Genomic DNA, 14,474 nt, shown 5'->3' on the forward strand with positions numbered 1-14,474 from the left:
AAGTTAAAGGCAACCAGAGAAGTCTACAAAACTGCTTGTGTTCTCCTGGGGTTTTTGTGAAATGGGGAGTGTGAAAAGCTGTTGGCCACCTGCTGCACAGAGGAGGTTTGGGAAGGAAGGGATTGTTGCACTGGGAGGGTGTCGCTGTGCTGGTTTTGATGGTCTGTGATGATCTCTCCTGTTCAGCCACGTGTTCATCCAACCCAACTGGAGGCTGGAGATTCCTCTACTGCCCTTCACACCCTTCTCACTGCTGCCTCTGCTCTCTCCAGCCACACATCCATCTCTCAGATGGATGGATCTGCCAAAGCTTTGGGAAAGCCATAGAGGGGCAGAATGGGAATGAGGATTAGCACAGCTGCAGAAAAACCCCAGTGATGGCACAGAAGCAATGTGAGTGTCCACATCAGCACTGCAGCAGCCTTCTGGCCAGAAGAAGGAATTTTGCAGTGGAATATCTACCTAAACAGTGACAGGATGCAGCCTCCAGCAGCCTTCCAGCTCCTTTATCCCCAGCCCTGGAGCCACATCTCAGTCCCCGACCTGCCTCAACTTCACATCCTGTTTTATGGTCCCAGTCCTCTGCTTTCCTGCCTCTTTATTCCAGTCTATTCCAAATCCCTGTTGCAGCCTCCCTTTTAATCCTCTCCTCCACCCAGACCCAAATGCTCATTTTTGAGATGTTTCCTCTTCTCCTCCCTGCTTAACCAGCCCTGGGAGTGAAGCAAAGCCAGACTGTCCCTGCTGTGCCCCTGGCACTGCTCACAAGTGAAGCAGCTCCCAGGTAATCCCTGCTCCAGCTGCTCAGCCCCAAGGCAGGGAATGTTCACCCTTGTGTGGGGTCATGTCTCTGGAGAATCTACCTGCCAGCCTCAGGTGGTTTCCCCCCAGGTATCCCATAATGTCCCTGCCAAGTATCAAGGCCTTACAAGGATTTCCCCAGACTTTCTCAGAAGTTGTATGAATGTTTTTCTCCCTGTGAGCAAATATAAAGCCTGATGCTGGCATCCAACTGAGGAACTTCAGCCAAAACAAGTCTGGCAGTGCTGGGATCTGAAGTTGTGGTCCTATAATGGAAAATGTTTGGCATCTGCAGCAAGTGCTGCTGCTGCCAGTGCCACCACAGTGCCCAGCATGAGACAGAAACAGTGTCTGGCCACGGGATTATTTGGGTTTAATTTCTCTGTTTCCCTAACCAAGCCCTGGGGCCTCTGGGTTTTGAGCAAAGCATGTATCAGACACAACTGATTCAAAATATAAACCAGGAATATAATGGCTGCTTTCACTCCTCAGGGCTTGGGAAGTTTAGCTGTATGAACAGCCCCAAAGTGAAGAGGCTGCTCTTCAATGTCACCATAAAACAGATACTTTGAGCCTTTCCCAACCAGGGCTGTGTGGCTCCTTGGCTGTAAAACAGACAAGTTGGCCTCTGTTCAAGAACTTTCAGATTACAGTGTTAAAAACTGGTGTCTCTGGACTTGAGTAATACACAACACTATATATCTGAAAACCTAAGTGTCCATTTATCTTGATAATAAATACTTTCTCCCTTCATGTCTCAAAAGGAACAGGATTTCTATCAACAAATGATGAGAAAGCAATACTCTGGGATGCATCCCCCCGGAGCCAAGAGAATCTTTAGCTGTACTTTTTGCATTAATATGTACTAAGGGAATTCAAAACATCCCTCTCTAGAGGATCAAATGTCAGACCAACATTTCCTGCTGCTTATACATCTAATCAGCAAAGTTCACCCCATCAGCACCTTTTTTAAGGCCCTGATCTCATCAGCTTCTGCTTTTGACATTGTTTTCTGTACTTTGTAGGACAGAAAAGATTTTTTTTTCCTCCTTCATTTTCTCAGACACCTCCATGTTTAAAATCCACAACAGAAAGAAAAATAGACAAAAATACAAATGATGCTTCACAATGCCCAGAATCAATAGCAGAGAAGTGATGAGCAGAATGTGCTGTACTACCACAGCACCACCATGCCTTGGGAAGGGGGTCTGGGGCCAAACAGGGGATGTTGCCAGTGACAAATGTTCTGTCAGGTGAGGAAATATTGCTGCTTTCCTGAGCACAGAGAACTAGTCCTTCAAAAGCGCTTCTGAGAAGCATTGTAAATGCAAAATTAACTTCTCTCCCCAATTCCTGAGAGCGCTTGGAGAATTTAATATTGCAAGTGAGAAAGATGTATAGAATTAAATCTGTAAATTGTTAATGAAACCCTAAAGCAGCCACCCACTAAACTCCACAGCCACAAAAGTGGAAAAAGCCCAACATTGTGGGAGGCTGGAAGCCAGATTCTGTTGACTGTTCAACAAGAGAGGCTGTTGGTCACCATCCTCCTGGTGAAGAACCCATGGGGTGGTAAAATCCCACAGGACACTGTCTGTGGAACTTGTGCTGCTGAGAGATTCAGCACTAGTGGGAGGAAAGACATTACAAGTCATAAAAGAACCAGGCTTTGAAGATGGCAGATCCAAGGAGGAACCTCAGAACCCCAGAACTTCCTTCTTTTAAAGTCAATGCCTTCCCTTCCCCATCCCACCAAACCCCAAGGGAGCTGAGCTCCTGTTAATATGCCAACCTAGGAAAGGATAAAAGTTGCAGCTCATCCAGCAGCAATAAAGTCCAAGTGGATTTGCACTTGTACAAATCTAGGGGGAATTCTCTCCTTCCAAAATGATGGTATATTCAATATATATGTGCAATCTCAAGCCTCAAAATCAGCAAGTAAAATTCCTGGTGTCACAGAAATCCGTGGTGTGAAATAAAATGAATGCTGTCTAGCAATCCCATCTCGCCTGCTCCTTTACAGCCCCCTCATGTCTCACTTCCCAAACCATTCCAACCACCAAGAGTTAAAAATATAGCATGAAAACACACTTGTTATCTCTCTCTGTACACTGAATTACCAGCTTTTCATTAAAACCCTGGAGAGACCCTTTATACTTAAAATCTCAACATTTACAAGCTGAGTGCTTTTACTTATAATTTCAGTTTCTTTCTGCAGAATACTTGATCTTTCTCTTCAATTTTCAGTAATGCTTGTTTCAAACATCAATTGTTAACTCTAGGGTTCCTCCAGGGACAGTGCAGCCAACAACACAGTTTTCAGAAAAGTCTCTCTGGGATCCTAAAAAAGCATAAAGGAACTCCAGGCTGTAAGGAATTCGGCAGGACTGGGCCAGAATACAACCACAGCTGCTGTGCAGTGCTCTGGCTCTTCTTAGGGTCTGTGCTGCATCCTAAAAGACATCTAAAAATTCCTATTCTATTCTGATATTCTTATTTGTTTAGTGATGTTTTAACTTTGAAAAACAGGAGAAAACTCCTGATAAAATGCAAGTAATGAATAATACAGAAAAACAACTCGGATCCTGAGAAATCTTGGCATGCAGGAGGAGAGATGAAAAAAGTAATATTTTTATGTGAATCACTTTATTGATCACTTCTTAGGGGGTAGTGCCAGAATGGACTGATAGGCCCTCAAAAATATGTGAATTGCTTTCCCAATGCTCCAGCACTCAAGGAAAGAACCTTTTCTTTGCCACCACCGATTGCCAGGTGAGGGCAAGGGGCCATATTCAGACTTCTGACAAGTTTTGTCATTTGGAATGGAATAACCTCATCACCACCCTTGCCATGATGGGTGGTGTTAGAGAGATTCCAGCTCTCCATTTAGAGATATTTTCCACCAAAAATGAAGAACACCAGTGTTTTCCCACAGAACATTGTTGCTGATGCACAGCAGCATCTCAGAGCTGGTAATTCTGAACTCAAAGTAGTTGATGTATAAATGGAAAGGAACAAAAACCTCTCTCAGTTTTTGCATGTTTGAACAGGTAGAGGGTCCCCATCAGAATTCACAGTTGTGTGATGATCTGCAGGGCCTTCCACGTAAAAATAAAAAGTTCAGAGTACTTGCATGCTTTAAAATCCATCAACTTTGCCAAGAGACTAATTGTCAGATAGAGGAAAAATGCCAGGAAGTTTAGTACAGCTAAATGGGATGAAGGCCTGTGAGACTTGGCACGCCCCAAGAGAGTTCATTATTACATTATTGATAAAGTTGAGGACTTTGAAAATGCTTGGCATTGCTTTCCTGACACAAAGGATTAAAGGTTAGGGCAGCTGTCTCTCTGCAGTGCAAGCCCTGACACAAGCAAATCTCTGGCAATCAATGGCAGAGGTGCCTGGGCAAGGACACAACTCTGAACTGTGCCCTGGGCTCAGCTCTGCTGCCTGCCTGAGCCTCAGATTCCCCCAGGCTTCCCCCTCTCCCTGAAGGGGAACAGGACACTTTGTGCCTCTGACAGTGCTGAGCTGGGCTTTGAGCTTTCTGTCCTGTGTGAGGGCACTGTGTAAGGCTGCAGGGAGTATTCCCAGGAACTGGAACTCACAGACAACTCTCTTATCCCGTGGCACGCTGTTGTTTTTGAACTCTGTGATGGCACCTGCCAGTCTGAGAATCACAGAGCCACCAAGGCTGGAAAAGCCCTCCAAGATGATCAAGTCCAACCATTCCCCCTGCACTGCCAGGCCCACCACTAACCCCTGTCCCCACACCCACATGTTTCTGGAACACTTCCAGGGAAGGTGGCAGGTCCCAAAGTGGCGGCCTGTCTGTGCAGGTGTTGTGCACACCCAGCAAATGTGGTTCCAGTTTGGGAATTGTTAGAGCCTGGCTGACACATATCAGCTGAAGCTGTGACTGTGAAAAATGCGTACTTTATGATTGGCTTTTCGCAAATATTAAAATGAATATTATATGTATTATGTTAGAAAGTTAGGCTGTATTAATTCTCTTAAGTAGTGTGTTAAATATAGTTTTAGGTTATAACATAATGTTAAAATAGAAACTCTGAGATGTAAGATATTTTTTTACTAGCTCAAGAAAGAGATAAGATAATCAAGAAACTCTTTGCACAGAGATAACAGCAACAGGACACATAAAGAGTTACAGCCTCCTTATCAGAAAAAACAAATGTTCTTCCACCTTCTCTCTGTCTTTATGGAACCACCAGGATTAAGGAGAAGTTGACAAAAACCAGAAACGTTCTTAATTTGCAAAGAATTTATGCATCATGTATGAGATATATGAATATGCAACAGGCTATTGCTTTTAAGGTTATTCCTTTGTTCACAAGGCATGTTTTTGGCAACTTAGGGCCCAAAAACATCCGGACATCTGTAATTCTTTGCTTTTATTGTCTCATAGTGTCCTAATCCTCACTGTCCGAATTTTATTACTCTAATTTTATTACTATTTTTATAACTATTTTATTGCTAATAAACTTTTAAGATTCAAAAAAACCAAGTGATTGGCGTTTTCCCCAGTGCCCAGTGAACAGGCAGTTGCAGCAGCACCCACCATCCATCCAGCAGGACAGGAGCACTCCCCGGTGACGTGGTGACAAACGCCGCCGTTCTGGCAGGGGCAGCGCAGCTCGCACTGCGCCCCGTGGCTGCCGGGGGGACACAGCTCCTCACAGCTTTGGGGAGAGAGAGAACAGCAAACAGAGACATCAGTCTAGAGAACTCGCAGGCAACAGAGAAAAACACACAACACAGGTGTCATCATGTCATCGTGCAAATGATGAGGCCTCAGCAAGGCTCAGCTGGCACTGCCAATTAGCTGAGATTCCTTTTATTCCTGCTGGGGTTGTTTATGTGGCCTGGATCCAGCCCTGTAAGGCTGATGCATGAGTGTAACCTTTCTGCATGTACCAAATCCCACCCATCTCAACAGGACAACCCATAACCATTAAAATAGCCCAGGAAAATATGAGTTGCGGGATGAAGCCTTCAATGTGAATTATATGACATGGCACCAAAAGAAGCTGCAAACAGAATAAAAGGATGGAATTAAAACATTTGAAATTCCTCCAGTCACTACTGAATGTTAACATTTGCAGTGTATAATGGACTGGCAAGGACTCAACACCATTTAAAGGCTATTTAAGCTCATTGAGTCTCTCTCAGTACTCATGGGGGGCAATGTGGGGGTAATCCCTGCAAAACCCAGTGTGTCCTACATCTGCACATCAGAGCTTTCAGCACTGAGCTTCTGAAATTATAGGATGTTGTCCCCCTAACTGACTGTCGTCTGATGAGGATGTTCCTACAACATCAGGGGCTGGCCCTGCTGAGAACTGACATGCTGATGCCAAGGGGAGCATTCCCAAGAGTAAGCGAAGTCCTTAGCAGTGAGTGCTTCCATGACTGAGGTCACAAGTCTAGGAGGAAATCAGGTACTAAATAAAATATTCACAAGCCCATCACTTATTTATGAGGGTTAACTCTGTCCTTATTTTTTACCTTCCCCCTCATGCAGGTCAACAAATAATAATAGACTGCAAAACTATTAACTCACCTACAAGAGATCTCCAACCAAATTCAGTGACTAAATTCTCTTTTCCTCTTAAATAATTCTGAAAAACATAATTACTTCTGAAACTACTGAAAGATCTCTAATGAGAACTGATGTTACACTGTGGGCAATTTTAAACAAGAAACTATTGCTTGCTGTCCTAAAATTAATATGCAGATTCTGTGAATCCTACTGGTAAACTTTCCGTGTGGTGGATGGGGATTTAGCTACATGATTCTCGTTAAAGTTAATAGGAGTCACACCGCTAAATCCCTGCTCTCTGTGCTTAAAATTTACCCCCTAGATACTAAGCTGATATAGTTAACAGCAATGCTTTCTCAGTTAGATTGAAAGTCAAATAAATTGGGGATGGAAAAGTCCCATTTGATGCTGCACTAGACTACTAATGAGGAGAGAGTCCAACTGCTTATCAAAACTCCACTGTAATTTGGATTGTATTCACATTCTGAAATTAAGAACAAGTAGAGTTGTTGCACAAGTTGAAACATATAAATTATTTTTAAGCTTATTTTAGCACTATATTTTATTTTAATAGCATGGAATCATAGAACTCCAGAATGGTTTGGGTTGGAAGAGACATTGAAACCAGATCCAACTCCCTGCCATGGGCATGGGCACCTTTCACCATCCCAGGGTGCTCTGAACCCCATCCAACCTGGCCTTGGACACTTCCAGAGATCCAGGGGCAGCCCCAGCTTCTCTGGGCACCTGTGCCAGGACCTCCCCACCCTCGCAGGGAAGAATTCCTTTCCAATATCCCATTTATCCCTGTTTAAAGCCATGTCCCTTTGTTCTATCGCTACACACCCTTATCCTAAGTTCCCCTCCAGCTCTCTTGAAGTCTCCTTTCAGGGACACAGGTCCAACCAGCAGCAAGAACAGAGGTTCCCTTTATCCATTCTCTCTGAAACCCCCTTCCCTCATTTCTACAAAGACCAGTGTATAACGGTGGAAATGCAGCCGATGACTCCGTTGAACGCAGCCCCTGCTGCACTTACAACACGCCGGTGTATCCGGGCGCGCAGTGGCACTCGCCGGTCTGGTGGTCGCAGGTGGCACCGTGGTGGCACTGGCACTGGAAGTGGCATCCCTTGCCGTAGGTGCCCGGCTCGCAGAGCTCCTCGCAGCGCCAGCCGCGGAAGCCGTCGGCGCACACGCAGGCGCCCGTGATGGGGTTGCAGAGCGCTTCGTTCTGGCACTGGCAGCGGTTGCTGCAGTGCGGCCCCCAGTGCTCCCTGTCACAGCCTGCGGACGCACACGGAGTTACCCACGGGGCACACGGGGCTGCCTCACCCCACAGCCCCGTGTGCGCCTCGGCCCGAGCCTCCCGCAGGAACCCCGCTCCCTAACTGCCCCCCGGCCCGGCTTTAACATCTTTAACAAACTGCCCGCCCTCCACCCCAGCTTCAGCACCTTCCTCCCAAACCCAGCTTCAGCATCTCGCCCCCTCGATTCAGCTTCAGCATCTTCCCCCCAAACCCAGCTTCAGCATCTTCCCCCCACACCCAGCTTCAGCACCTTCCCCCCAAACCCAGCTTCAGCACCTTCCCCCCAAACCCAGCTTCAGCATCTTTCTCCCAGACCCAGCTTCAGCATCTCCCCCCCACGATTCAGCTTCAGCATCTTCTTCCCAGACCCAGCTTCACCACCTTTCCCCCCAGCTCATCTTTAGGGTGCAAGGACACAATGGCACCACTGTTATACCTAAAGTTGAGGACTTGTTTAACACCTTACTGGATCAGAACTGAAATCTTTTAATATCCTGTCTCTTAGTGCTTTTAGATTGCTGGAAGGAATGAATTTATAGTGAAATTAGATGCAGAGGGTCACATCCTGCCTGCAGTGCACTTAATGGCAGGTGGTGCTGCCAAGCAAATCCTGTCAATTTAATAATGTCATCAAATATTGTTCCTTTGTTATGCTCCCATAAGATAACATACAAGATAATCTAAAGAAAGCTCTGTCCTTGGTGTTGTTTGTTATCTGATTTATTTATTTATTTATTTACTTTTGTTGTCTGGACTAAGTAGATGGGAGGAAAGAAAATAACACTGGAGACAGGACGTCCTGAGGCTGCCCAGGCTCAGGGATGAAGGAATGGAGTGAATATATCAAGTAATTCCTGTGCTAATAACAGCAACACAGAAGGACCCCAAACCCTCTGGCCACTGACAGGGAGAGAAGGTTCCCTATGGGATGCCTTAAGGCACAGGGAGAACCCTCATCCCTCATGTGGCAATCCCTCCTGATCCCTCCTCTTTTGAAGAGGATGTGGAGGACAGGAGAGGGAAGTCAGCCCTACAGGAACAGTTTCTCCTGGTTTGCTATCGAAACAGCACCTGTACCACACCTCTTTGAGCTGCATGCACTGAACAGAGCTCAAGCAGACACCTGAGGTCAAGGTTTCCTCAGCAAAAAGTCTGCAAGAAAACAGGGATTTCTTCAGCAGCCCTATCCTCTGCTTAGCAGCCTTTCACCATAGCTGTGGCAAGGATGAAGAAAATCCTCATCCTGTTCAGATGAGGCTACTGAGAAGGACACAGTTACTGATGGCTTTCCAGGCACTGCTGACTGTGCTCAGAGCTGGTTTCCATTTCACCACCAACCCTCCTGCCAGTGGTGTAAATCCCACTGCCAGGCAGGAGAGGAGAGTGGAATCCCAGCAACAGGGCTGTCTTCACAAACTCTTTCATTTGCAAACATGGAAACTAATCCCAGGTGACACATGCTGCTTCTCAGCCCTGGATCTGTTTCCAGGATTAGCGAGGTAAATGTAAAGCTCACTTAAGCCTGTGCTTTTGTCCTAGAAATTCCATAGCCCTCTCCTTCTACAGTACTTGGCTATAAACCCACACTGAAAAACTGCTTCTATCCATTAATTTTGGCAATATTTTTATTTATTAACCTTCATTTTGAGAGGAAGGATACTCATTGGTCAGAGTGATGATATCCAGCAGAAAAAGAAGACAGCTCTTAGTTAATTTGCTCTGCTGATTACCAGTTTACAAATTTGTGTTTCTTGAGCAAGTGTTAAAAGCCGAAATAAACCCACAGAAGACAATTCCAAGGTCTCCAAAAGATCTGCAGGGTGTTAGAGGATGCAGGTGCAGAGGTTTCATGTCCTGAGCAGAGCACACCATGTCCCCCTGTGCACGATCCCACTCATGCCTCACCCCACATCATTTATTGCCCTGCCTCATGTCCCCCACAGCTGAAAACAGGGATGATAGTTCCTTTCTAACACCACTGGGAGCCAAGCAAACAAAATCTTACTCTTTATAAGACTTAAATTATTACTGAGAATCTGTGGGAAGAGATGATCTATCTTTATTTCACATAGACACTTGCTAAGGCTGTGAGAGCCTTCTGGGGCAGGGAGCAAAGCTGCTAGAGCTGCTGGAATTCCCCAGCAATTTCCATTCCAGAAAGACTGATTTATTTTCTGCACAACTTGAACATCAAGGGATGCACTTCTGCACCTCCATAAAGAACACAAACCTGAACCACACAAGCACAGCTGATGTCCCTCAGCACAGGAAAGTAGAGTTCAGGGACCAAACTGCACCCTGTGTGCTCTGGGAATTGATTCCTGCCTTCCCACACCTCACATCAGAGCTCCAGCTGCAGACTGTGGCTTCTTCTGAGCTGATACAGCTCCAGTTGCAATTAATTTCCCTAATATGAATAAATAACACTCATTACAAGATATGATTCTATCCTTGCTCTTTCATGTCTCAGGTGGATGCTCCAAGCATCCAATTTGTCTGCTGGGTTTGTGTTTTTCACTTTGAAAGGAAGTGAAGGAAAAAGAAAACCATTTGTAGGAAGGGAAAACCATTTCCCATCATTAATTCAAGCATCTTGTTTCAACTGTACAGTGCCTGCCCCAAACACAGCTCCTTTTCTGTAAGTCCATCCTGTTTGAACACTTACTTACAATCAGTATTTGGTCATATGTTTGATTCCTCCCTGTAGCAAATTTCACCCCACAGTCTCATGGAAGGGAATTGAGTGAAATTTGTTGGCACTGTCAGTGTAAAATTTGGAAAATAAAATTTCATCATCACCTGATTTTTTACACTGCAGTAACCTCACATGAAAATCAGATCTTTGCTGCTCAAAGTTTATCAGTTCCTGTTGCTTTTCTTTCCTCTTTCCTCTAAGTCTCATTTTGCAGTGACTCCAATGACTGTGGAATCATTTCACTGGAACATGATGTGATATTTGTCTGATGATATAATGATAACTCTGAGATCTGCACTGTGGGCACTTCTGCACCTTTAGCAAGTAGATACAGGGATGATAAGCTAAAATCCAAGTACTTATTTATGCAATTAACTCCACTGAGCTCAGCAGGCTTGCTCAGGTGTGAGACTACTTGAGTGTGTGACTGGCTGCAGGGCTGGGATTCAGTAGCTCCTGGTAGAGAATTATAAAACAGAAGAAACAAACTACTTCAGCAACCAAAAAGGTATTTTTTCTCTCTACATCAGTGTGGCAAATCCTGGCTGGTGTGTGACAGTGACTCCAGGTTCTGGGCCAGGGACAGAGAGCAGAGCAAGGCACAGAGCCACAAGATCCTGCTGCACTTTGGGATCATCAGCAAGTCCTCCCATGGAGAAGGAGAGACCATTTTAAACCCCAGCCCCAGACTAGCACAGTCTGATCCTGCTTTTGTTGATTGCCCCCATGAGTTACTGTAATAGAGATAAATAATAACAGCAACAACGTGTGAACAGAGAGCTGATTAAAGCTCACACGAGCGCTCTGCTGTAAATGCAGATGCCATTAAAAATGTCAAAATGATACAGAGACTTTAACCAGACCATCAATAAGGAAAGCAACCTGAGAGAGGTGATGTCAGGGAGGTACAAATGCTCCCCTTAGCTGCATGTGGGGATGTCAATACCGTGAGGGATGAGGCTGAAACAGCCTCTGTTCTCCTGGGAGATGCTATGTTGAAGGGAACTGCCATATTTCAGGTACGTGCCCACATTCCCTGGCAAACTTGCTAACTTCCTCACTTTTTCACCTTCAGAAATATGGCTGGAGATGAGCAGTCAGCAGTAAAAATGAATGTGGCTCTGCAAGGGATGAGGCTGGGTGCCCAAGCACAATCACTCTGGTGTGCACAGGGTGCTGTGACAGGGGAGTGGTTCTCTCCTCAGAGGAGACTGCTCAGAGCAGCACCAAGGGTTCTCCTTCTATTGTCACCCCCACTCCCACACTGAAACCTCAATTCCTTCCTGAAATGAGGGCTAATTCCTGCAGGTTCTGCAAAGAGAATCATCAAATCCTAGAATCCTTAAGGTTGGAAAAGACCTCCAAGGTCACCAAGTCCAACTTTCAACTGAACATCCCTGTGCCTACTAAACCATACAATGAAATGCCACTTCTGCTTGTTTTTGAACTCTTCCAGGGGTGGTGACTCCACCCTGGGGAAAGCACTGGAAACTGTTCCAGTGCTTAACCACTCCTGCAGTGAAGAATTGTTTCTGCTGTGGTTGTGCATGACACCCTGCTGGCAGCTGTGTCCTGGTAAATACACCTGAGGACACAGGGGAAGCGTTTCTGAGCTCCCCAGGGGCTGCTTATCCCTGGAGGGATGATGAGGAAATTCCTGTGTTCTGGGGCAGTAGAGACACCCACTGCCCAGTGCAGCAGCACTAATCAGGCACAATGAAGCAAACACAGGAGTTTGAAAGGTAACAGATTCACAAAAGGTCTCCCAAGGAAGGGGTGACATTTATGGAGTGACTTTTCCCAACGAGAGAGAGTCAAGAGTGCTATTCCAGAGCTTTTCCATCACTGCACACACTATTCATATGAAAACAGCATCTCCTGTCACAGCAGCAGCACGACCTGTGGTCTCAAGGTCTGAGTTTATTCTGCTTTCATCAGTACCAGCCTCCCCGTGGCTCTTTTATAGCCGGGGAGCAGTTCTGGATTGCAGGTCTGCAAAGTCAGCGTGGTGCTCACAAACATCCTGCACAAGGCACAGCTGAAAAAACCCAGCTCTGATTTCCTTGGCCCAAGCACTCAGGGCCATATTGGGCTCAATTAATCCACACTTTAAAGAAGCTTTCTACAAATTTGCTAAAGCACAGAACATGCCCATATTCAATAATCAATATTCTGGAATATTTCCAAATTCAGTTTGTAATGTTTAAATGAGATATTAGCCTTTAAAAATGTAAACAGGAAATAAAATTAGCTTATTAAATCCAGGAGGACGTGGTTTAAGAGAGATTATTTTAGAATGTACTTTGAAATTAGGACTAGATTCTCCTCTTAATGTAACTGTACTGTTGTAAAATGATTCTATGCATACAAATCGAGGTGAAATGTGGATTTAGCTCTGGGTGATGAACCACCTGAACATTAGCCTGATGACACCCTTGAAGAGATTTTTCTTATTCTTCATTTGCTTTCATTGGGTTCCTCAAAGCATACAAGGAACATCCCACGTAAATAAGACATTTGACTTATGGAGCTGGTGTCACAAAAATAAAATGTCAGATCAAAGGTTGGAAGGACAGCAGTAATTCAGCACTTTAGCCTATGAATTATGATATTTTCTTTAATTATGCGAACTCAGGGTACCCTGGCACTTGCTGACTTCTGAGCTTGTAGCTTTGCAGCCTTAAGGTTCCCAATGCTGGATTCCTTTTATCTCCAAAGCCAGACTTTCAGTCACAGCTCACACAAGTATAATGAAGAAAATGCCAATCTCAGTGTTTACCACTCTAAGACTGCCCAGAGAATGTATTTTGCATATGTAAATATGCATTTGTGTATCCACCCAAAAGGAAAACCCCTGGAGTTAATCTGAGGCTGGCAGGACTTGAAATCAGTCTCATCCTCCCAGTTTATGGATCAGTCTTCATCAGGTAGAAATGGAAACTTGGGAAGCAAATATCAGCTGATTTTTCCCAAAATGAATAAATTATTACTCACAGGAAGATATCAACCTCATTTTGTGTTTAGGGTTTTGGTATTTTTTCCTTTCTTAAGGACAGGAGAACAGATTTTCATCCTTCAAGAAAGATTTTGCTGATTCTCCCTGAAGTTCCTGCTCTGAATCAGATACAGAACATGTGGCTGATTTGGGCCCTGATTTAATCTTAGATGATGATCTCATTAGTCACTGACTCTCTAACATGTGGTACCCAACTCAGGCTCAGCACTTTAGAGACCCTGCAGTTGATTTAGTATCCTCTGAGGAAGCATTTGCTTTCCAAAGTAATTCTTGTTTAAAGAACGTTCCTACGGTATTCTGCAGAATGCTTACAACACTTACCTAGCTGGAAGTTTGTCTTTTGGATAAATGAAAACAAAATCACTCCAAGTCAAAGAAAAGTTAAGTATTTGGATGTCAGCCTCATCAAATCCTGTAATGAACTCAATATATTTTGGAACCAGCAAAAAGGAAGAAACAACTTCTACTCCTGACAGATATCGAAGTGTGGCGCTTACAGAATTTCTACTAAGAGTTATTTTGACAGACGCTTCAAAAGAAGTGAAAATTAGAACATTAAAAAAACCTGAGAATATTTCCTATTTCTTTCTGTAGAAATTACTGCTCTGTTTAATGAGCCTTTAACTCTACTGACACTCTGGATCTTACAAGGAGTTTAAAATCATGAAACGCTTCATAAGGGAGCGACAACATTCTATACAACACTGGCAGCTTGTCTTCTCATTATAATTTTTGTGGAGAAGATGCTGCATTCTTTAAAATGTTGGTTTTTTTAGTGTCATATTAATGGGAGGCAAAGTCTGTTCTTTAATTAGAATTTTACTGTGGTGAATTAAAAAATACATGGGCAGAGTATCAAGAGTCTAATAAAACTAAATGAAGATACTATCTTTCCTCTGTATGAAACCCAGCAGTCTTTGCTCTGGCAAAACTTCCATCAATACTTCATTATTATTGTCTAGGACAGGCTTGTAATAATAATATCTGCAAGTAACTTACTTCCAAATTCAGTCTTCCAACTGGGTAACACATTCTCTCTCTCAGCATCTGTAACGAACTTTAGATGTTTTCATTGACTAGGTAATGAAATTTTCT

The 14,474-nt window shown here is 44.4% G+C and overlaps 1 protein-coding gene across 11 annotated transcripts in view; it reads right to left on the minus strand.

The window, feature by feature from the left end:
- Positions 1-14,474, minus strand: part of MEGF11 (multiple EGF like domains 11) — a 253,415-nt gene that overhangs the window by 86,065 nt on the left and 152,876 nt on the right. For all 11 annotated transcript variants that reach the window (XR_012057601.1, XR_012057600.1, XM_030281844.4 and 8 more), the window contains 2 exons: positions 7,399-7,645; positions 5,381-5,501 (listed from right to left, as the gene is read on the minus strand). Coding sequence is in view for 9 of the 11 variants with exons in the window: in XM_030281844.4 (XP_030137704.2) it covers positions 5,381-5,501; positions 7,399-7,645 (368 nt within the window). In the remaining 2 variants the exon portion in view is untranslated. The remainder of the gene's footprint in view (positions 1-5,380; positions 5,502-7,398; positions 7,646-14,474) is intronic.

Source organism: Taeniopygia guttata, chromosome 10 (genome assembly GCF_048771995.1).
Source record: "Taeniopygia guttata chromosome 10, bTaeGut7.mat, whole genome shotgun sequence".
Lineage (NCBI taxonomy): Eukaryota > Metazoa > Chordata > Aves > Passeriformes > Estrildidae > Taeniopygia > Taeniopygia guttata.